Genomic DNA, 8364 nt, shown 5'->3' with positions numbered 1-8364 from the left:
CTCGGCTCACCGCAACCTCCGCCTCCTGGGTTCAGGCAATTCTCCTGCCTCAGCCTCCTGAGTAGCTGGGATTACAGGCACGCACCACCATGCCCAGCTAATTTTTTTGTATTTTTAGTAGAGACGGGGTCTCACCATGTTTACCAGGATGGTCTCGATCTCTTGACCTTGTGATCCACCTGCCTCGGCCTCCCAAAGTGCTGGGATTACAGGCTTGAGCCACCGCGCCCGGCCAAGGCTAAATTCTTTGCCCACTGCGAGGGTCAGTCGGGCTCGCTTTGGTCAAGTACACCCAGCCATGGTTCTGTGAGAGACCTTCTGGCAGAGTCAGAGGCTTCTCTTCTTTATTGTGCACCCTCTGCTGGTGTGATAGAGTGAGCTCAGAGGAAAGAAGGAGGTGCATACGACTTACTAGACATGATTTTATACCCACTGTTGTTTCCTTAAAAGTGTTAAATTGAAGATTATACCCATGGAGCGGGGATGTGGTGCTCAGAAAGAATACGAGTAGTCAGCATTGTAGCAGTTGAGTCGCAGTGGCAATGGAAATGAGGAAGGCTGAAGGATAATAATAGCTATACCATTTAGGACATGGTAGTTATTTTGTGCCAGGCACTTACTATGCTAAGCAATTTTACCTTCACTGACTCTTTTAATGTTTAAACAACCCTACAAGGTAAGTACTATTATTCCCATTTCTCTTGAGTGAGACTCAAGAGAAATTAGGTCACCTGTGTGAGATTATACAGCCAGGCTAATAAATACCGCCAAGACCCAAGCCTAGGCTTATCTCTGAGCTCCCACATGTAACCACTATGATAATTTTCTTTCTTGAGATATCCTTGGCACAATTTCTGGGCTGGTTTCCTCAACTATACTCTATTATAATAGATACCATTATCTCTTACTTTCAAATTTCCCCTGCCATTTAAAAGACAAAAAACAAATTAGATATAACCGTGCCTCTGAAATGTATTCTCTCACCTACAGGAGTCTGATTTGCGAAAACCTAGAAGGTTTGTTAAGAGTCTGCCAACATGTGCTCTCCTGCCAGTCCCAAAATCCTATACAGGAACCCCCGGTTCCTCAGGTTAGCTTTTCTGCAGCTTCATAACCAGCAGCAGAGTGGTGTGTTCTGTGATGTCCTTCTGCAGGCAGAAGGTAAGAGACTGGTGGGAATTCAACTGAAAACTCACCATAGAGTAAGATAAAATGAGTTCAGGGCCAGAGGGTAAAGAACAAAATCAGCAAAATGTTAGTGCCTTTGACCACTGTAAACTATTTGGTAAAGGGCTATTTGTTTCTAGAACAATTACTACAGTTTTCAAGAGTGAAATTGTGACTGTACTTCTTTTTCTTAAATAATGAATCTAATTGTAAAGTTTTATAAGCAGATAAGATATATATAACATGGATAATATTCTAATGGGATGGTTGTGAAGATTAACATGTTAAGCACTTAGAACAGTACTTTTAATACACTTACCACAATATGTTAGATGATACTATTCTGTTGTTTTTTTTTTTTTTCTTGAGTCTTATTCTCTTGCCCAGGCAGGAGTGAGGGGCGCAATCTCAGCTCCCTGCAACCTCTGCCTCCCAGGTTCAAGTGATTCTCATGCCTCAGCCTCCTGAGTAGCTAGATTACAGGCGTGCACCACTATGCCCAGCTAATTTTTATATTTTTAATAGAGATGAGGTTTTGCCATGATGATCAGGTTGGTCTCAAACTCCTGGCCTCAAGTGATCCACCTGCTTCAGCTTCCCAAAGTACTGGGATTACAGGCATGAGCTACCACATCCGGCCTTATTTTCCCATTTTCTTGCCAAGCTGTATTTTTTAAATCTTCAGATTGATTATTTTTGTTGTTTGATGCTGGAACTAAAAATGTATAGCTTATTTCCACCCCTTTGCTTCACACTGGAAATGTTTATTCAGCATGAAGTAGACCCTAATATATAATGTACAAGGCCCTAGATTAGGAGTCACAGTTTACTACGTAGGATCCTGATATATAATGTATAAGGCCCAAGACTCGGAGACAGTTACTTAGTAACTGTCAAATGGGCAGGTAACTTCATCTCTCTGGGGCTCAATTTCTTCATTTATAAAAAAGGATTATGATCACCAGTATTGTATAGCACTCTACAGTTTGTGGAGTACATACAATATAGTGTCTCATTTGATTCTAGCAGCCTTGTAAGAAAAGTCATAGCTATAACTCAATCAAGACAGTTGCAGGTGGGGAAAAAAAAAAGAAAAAGAAAAGGCATAGCTATATCGTTCCAGTTCTACAGATAAGTGAGTTGAGGACTACAGTTAAGTGACTTGCCTGTTGATTCTCTTATTAAGTGCAGAGCTGAGATTGACTATTTAATTTCAAATAAATTTTACAAAGTATCAAATGCCTGTTGTATGCTAAACACTGTGCTAGGGTGGTCATTTAAAAGTTCCTTTTTTTAAGGAAATCTTTTAAGGGCGAGACAGACATTCAAGTATCCAGTGCATTCAAGTAACTGTGTGATATATTAAAAATATAATTGTGGGGGGGAGCAAAAAATAAAAAATATATAATTGGGTAAGTATAGGCAGACTTAGGAGTCAAAAAGAGGTACATCCTTCAGACTTGAGAAGACTGGAAGACAAGGGTTCGGGAAGTTTTCTTGGAATAACCCTTAAGTGAGATCTGAAGGACAGACAAGTGGGAGGAAGCAGGGAAAGATTTTTTTGGCAGAGAGCAGCATGTACACACATTCAGAGATGTGACCAGGGGTTTGTTCATTATTACTAGAGCACAGACTATAAGAGGTGTGTTGAACCTCTGTGAGAGAGGAATAGAGAAATTAGTAAACACGTTAGGTCTGATGTGTCATGCAAAGGAAGTAGGTATTTTTTTCAGGACACTGGGAAATGAACAGTTTTATGCAGGTTATGATCTGATACCTCCTTTAGAAACAACATTCAGCTATTATTGGCTTATGCACCTAGATAGGCAGGTATTTCATAATCCAGGAGAGAGGGGATGGTGGCCTGAACTGAGGCACTGAGAAGAGAAAAATGTGAGGTATTCAAGAGAATTTACAAAAGTTGGTGAAGTGGTTAAGGGCATAGACTCTGTAGCCAGACTCTCTGGCTCAAATTCTTTTTTTTTTCTTTTTAGAGACAAGGTCTCACTGTTTCCCATGTTAGTCTTGAACTCCTGTGCTCAAGTGATCCTCCTGCCTCAGCCTCCCAAAGTGCTAGCATTATAGGTGTGAGCCGTTGCGCCCGGCCTTGAATTCAGATTTTTGTCCCAGCTGCTTTGCAATTGTAGGCATGTTTCTTAACTGTGCTGGCAGTTGACTTTCATAACAACAGTAGCTACTTTACAGGGTTACAGTGAAGATTAAATAAATATTGGTAAAACAATTAGAACAATACCTGATGACACATAATAAGGACTCAACAAATATTAGCTTTAAAAAATACCTGCCATTTAATTAGAAGCTGGGCACAGTTGCTTATGAATATAATCTCAGCACTTCGGGAAGCCAAGGCAGAAGGATCACTTGAGGCAAATTTAAGACCAGCCTAGGCAATGTAGTGAGACCTTGTCTCTAAAAAATAAAAATATCCAGGCACAGTTGCAATCCCAGCACTTTGGGGAGGCCAAGGCAGGCAGATTGCTTTTAGCCTAGGAGTTTGAGACCAGCCTCGGCAATATGGCAAAAACCCTGTCTCTACTAAAAATATAAAGTTAGCCAGCTGTGGTGGTATATGCCTGTGGTCGCAGCTACTCGGGAGGCTAAGGTAGGATATCACCTGAGCCAGGAGGTTGAGATTGTAGTGAGCCGTGATTTTGTCACTATGCTCCAGCCTGGCTGACAGCAATACCCTTTCTAAAAAAAAAAAAAAAAAAAAAAAATCCTGATATTTAATTAGATGTGATGGTTAAGAGATGGAAAATTAAAAATGACTTATGGTGAAAACTGGGTGAATATGATGCCTTACTTTGAAGTAGAAAATGGGAGAGGTTTTTTGGGGTGGGGATTGATAAGTTCATTTTTTCGAAAAGTTCCATTGAAGGTGCTTGGGAGGCATATATGTAGACATGCCAGCTGTGGTATGTTTACTCCCTCAGGAAAGAGATCTAGGCAGAAGTATGGATCTGGGAATCATCAGCAAGCCTTGTGTAATTAAAGCCATGGGAGAAATGAAGTGAGATTGCCTGGGAAGTGCCCATAAAATGAGATATTTAATGGGCACTGGCTCTTAACTCTGGTAGAGGTTCTAGCTCAAAACCCAGACCTACCTACCCAGAACTGCCTACCAGTTCAGCAGATAATTGAACCCTGATTGTCTACCTCCAAAGCTCTTTCTGTGAGACCACAAGTTGCCTCTATAAAAGTTTTTGAACTCTTGTGTGAGTCAATAAAATTAAATTCAGCAAGAAGGATGATACTCTGTGTCAGGCACTGAATATATCTCAGTGAGAAAACAGACATGGCCACTGTCCTCACAGTTACAGCCTAGTGAAGGAGAGGGATAATTCCAATACAGATAGGTAAGAGCCATGATAGCTACAGAGTACCTCTGCCCAGGAGCACATAACTCAGACTTGCGGTGGGGTGGAGGAAGGTCTTTTTTTTTTTTTTTTTTTTGAGACGGAGTTTCACTCTTGTTACCCAGGCTGGAGTGCAATGGCGCGATCTTGGCTCACCGCAACCTCTGCCTCCTGGGTTCAGGCAATTCTTCTGCCTCGGCCTCCTGAGTAGCTGGGATTACAGGCACGTGCCACCATGCCCAGCTAATTTTTTGTATCTTTAGTAGAAACGGGGTTTCACCATGTTGACCAGGATGGTCTCGATCTCTTGACCTCGTGATCCACCCGCCTCAGCCTCCCAAAGTGCTGGGATTACAGGCTTGAGCCACCGCACCCGGCCTTTTTTTTTTTTTTTTGAGACAGGGTCTCACTGTGTTGCCCAGGCTAGTCTCACATAAAGTGCTGGACTCAACCAATCCTCCTGCCTCCCTAGTAGCTGGGATTATAAGCACGTGGCACTGCACTTAGCCGCAGGGGAAGGCTTTCAGAAGGAAACAAGTTAGCTAGGCAAAAGGTAATGTCAGAAGGTTCCAGACAGGCAGAAGAATAAATTTTTTCTTTTTCTTTTTTTTTTTTGAGACGGAGTTTCGCTCTTGTTACCCAGGCTGGAGTGCAATGGCGCGATCTCGGCTCACTGCAACCTCCGCCTCCTGGGTTCAGGCAATTCTCCTGCCTCAGCCTCCTGAGTAGCTGGGATTACAGGCACACGCCACCATGCCTAGCTAATTTTTTGTATTTTTAGTAGAGACGGGGTTTCACCATGTTGACCAGGATGGTCTCGATCTCTTGACCTCGTGATCCACCCGCCTCGGCCTCCCAAAGTGCTGGGATTACAGGCTTGAGCCACTGCGCCTGGCCAAATTTTTTCTTTTACTTGAAGTCCCATGGAAGGAAAATAAGAGAAGGGACAGTACATTTTAGTAATGTCTGTGCTTAGCCCATGAACATGCCAGTCTACATTAGATAACAAAAGTATTTGGGTTTCCCTTCAGGTGAGACAGTTCCAGCTCACTGCTGCATCCTGTCAGCTTGTAGCCCCTTCTTCACAGAGCGCCTGAAGCGGGAGAGGCCAGCTCAGGATCAGAAGGTGGTGCTGGAGCTGGGTGGCCTGAAGATCAGGACACTTAGGAAGCTGGTGGACTTCCTGTATACCTCAAAAATGGAAGTATCTCAAGAAGAAGCCCAGGATGTGCTATCTGCTGCCCGTCAGCTCCGTGTGTCTGAGCTGGAATCCCTTCAGCTAGAGGGTGGAAAGTTAGTGAAGGCCCCACAGGGCCGAAGACTCAACCGAGAGTGCTTACAACCAACAAGTGCTGCACCCATCTCAGCCAGAGTGGTGACACCCAGCCACCACCCTCACACCGCACTGCCTGCTACACAGACTCTTTGTCCTCTTGGGGCAGTAAGATTGAAGTCTTTGGGGAAGGAAGAGGAGCCCCAGGAAAACAACCGACAGAATTCAGACAATTTGTCTGGCACTCTTCTGCTTAAGAGGAAGGCCAAAGCCTGCCCAACTCCACAAGACAAAAGCTCTTCACCATCAAGCCACAGTCAAGGGCCTAGAGAGCGCAAAAATGACACTGCCCTTAATCCTACAGTGCTCTCACCATCCAGCCTGTACCCCTCTGTGGACAAACACCTGTTGCCCAGAAAGATCAGGCTAAGTCGCTCAAAGCCATCGCCTGATATCTGTACATCAAAGCCTTCCAGCATTTTAAGTGGATCTAGCTCAGTGCCTGCAACCCCTGGCCGGCGTCTTTGGCGGCAGAGGAGTATAAGTAAAGAAGCACCAGAGAACAAGCCAAAACCAGGCAGAGCTAGTCCTCTGAAGAGCATCCCAAGCCCATCCGGTCTTGGAAAGACAGGTGGGAGCAAGAAGCGTAGCCCTGATACGAGGGCACCTAATTCAGAGTCTGCAGAGGAAGGGCAGGTTGGGAGAGTTAAACTTAGGAAGATTGTCAATGGAACTTGCTGGGAAGTGGTGCAAGAGCCTCCCCTCAAAAACTCCCAAAATAGTCCCCAGATCCCAGATCCCGGAGGAGACCTCCAAGAGCCTTCAGGAACTCAGCCATCCTCTGGTAATGAAAAGGAAATGTCATCTACTAGAACAGAACTGTGTCAGGACTCCCCCGTATGCTCTAGGATACAAGACATTCTGGTCTCTGCTAGTGAGTCCCCAGACCACCCAGTGGTGAAGTCAGAGTTTGGGTCCAGTCCAGAACTGGTAAAGGAACCTATGTTGGCTATTGACTGCAGAGAGCCCTACGCATTTGACACAGGCCTGTTGGAGCAGCCCTGTGAAGCTGAGGAGTACCGAATCACAAGTGCTGCTGCCACCAGTGAGCTGGAGGAGATCCTGGACTTCATGCTCTGTGACTCAGACATTGAACCACCTGGAGGGTCTCTGGAGAGTCCCAGGGCTGAGGGCTGCAGAACCCCTACCTACCATCTGACAGAAACAGGAAAGAACTGGATTGAAGGGGAAGAATGGTGTTTACCAGACATGGAACTCTGGTCCAAGGAGCTCACAGAATTGGAAAAGGAACCTACTGGTGAGAACAAAGAGCCAACTGCGCTCCTTAGCCCCCTTGTCATGCCCTCTGAGGTGAGTGGAGAGGTGCTTTCAGTAGGAGGCCCTTGGACACCAGACCTTGAAATTACTAGCTCCCAGCCACTGGATGGTCAGGAAGACAAACTTAACCATGTCAGCTCCCTTGACCCTCCCCAGAGGTCTTATGGGGACCTCTCACCTCCCTGCTCAAACTGGGTGGAGACTGGACTGGAAGTCTCCCTGACTACAGATGAGTTATTGTACCCTTCTCCCAAGGCAGGCAAAAAGGTATCCGGTCACTCTAAACTACTAGGCTCACTTCCTGCCAGCTCTGAAGAGGAAGAGATTGATGTGGTGGACTGGACAGCAGAGGGGAAGCTGGTATCCACTAGTGTTTCCTCTGTATGGCCTGACCCCTCCTCAGAGTCAGAAACAGAGGTAGATATACTAACATAGTGGAGGGGGGAGGGGGCAGGTTAGGGGCCTTGGGAGGGTGGGAAGGGTTAGCTAGCAAAACACTGACTGGCAGAGAAGCTGGCACATGCCTTGTCCTCTTGGCATAAGAGGCAGATGTATCCCTGGCTCTTCATAGGTCCCTTCCTCCCCTCCCTAAGCCTGGTGAGCCAGGGAGAATCCAAGGGTACAGTAGATAGAAAACTATGAATTTGAACCTTCTTATTTCTTTGTAATCTGTTTTCCAGTTAGTGACAACTGAAACTGCTCCCCAATTCCAGTAGGTCATAGGTAAGAGCCAAGGCCAGGTCTCTCAGGTCATAAGACATCTAGTCAATTTAGGAAAAGCTGAGTAAGAACACCCTCTGTGGTGGGGTACTGTGTAAGAAAATGTTCCAGAGGAAGGTGTGAAGCAGTGTTGGGTGGAATACTAAGTGGGTGGGAGTGATGGATACTGTCCAGCACCTAACATGGGGTTTATTCACTGCCAGTATTGAGAAGTCTAGCTAAAACCTCTGCAGGGGCCAAGAAGATGTACTGATATACTTCATCATTACTTCCAAAAAAGTAAGTTGAAAAAAACATAGTTGCTTTTTAAAAAAATAAATTGCTTCCATAATTTTTACAAGTATTTCTCATGTTTTACTAGAGACCCTAAAATTTCCATATCAGGCCAGGTGCGGTGGCTCATGCATGTAACCCCAGCACTTTGGGAGGTCAAGGCAAGTGTATCACTTGAGGTCAGTTTAGACCAGTCTGGCCAACATGGTGAAACTC

General features: G+C 45.1%; 1 protein-coding gene across 1 annotated transcript; it reads left to right on the top strand.

The window, feature by feature from the left end:
* The first annotated feature begins 1037 nt into the window (after window positions 1-1037).
* On the top strand, window positions 1038-7590 carry BTBD18 (BTB domain containing 18). Its single transcript, XM_003920138.2, has 2 exons — window positions 1038-1161; window positions 5576-7590. Exons 1-2 carry the CDS (start codon window positions 1038-1040, stop codon window positions 7588-7590), a joined length of 2139 nt encoding a protein of 712 aa, XP_003920187.1.
* The last annotated feature ends 774 nt before the right edge of the window (window positions 7591-8364 follow it).

Source organism: Saimiri boliviensis, chromosome 6, assembly GCF_048565385.1.
Source record: "Saimiri boliviensis isolate mSaiBol1 chromosome 6, mSaiBol1.pri, whole genome shotgun sequence".
In the NCBI taxonomy this organism is placed as follows: domain Eukaryota; kingdom Metazoa; phylum Chordata; class Mammalia; order Primates; family Cebidae; genus Saimiri; species Saimiri boliviensis.
The sequence above is the reverse complement of the archived record's forward strand: the minus strand, read 5'-3'. Positions and strand labels throughout refer to the sequence as shown.

Bases quoted from the DNA above. Each gene is read 5' to 3' on its own strand.
- BTBD18 (XM_003920138.2), top strand. From the start codon at position 1,038: ATGTGCTCTCCTGCCAGTCCCAAAATCCTATACAGGAACCCCCGGTTC. The intron at 1,162-5,575 runs GTAAGAGACTGG...GTTTCCCTTCAG, and splicing joins TGTCCTTCTGCAGGCAGAAG to GTGAGACAGTTCCAGCTCAC.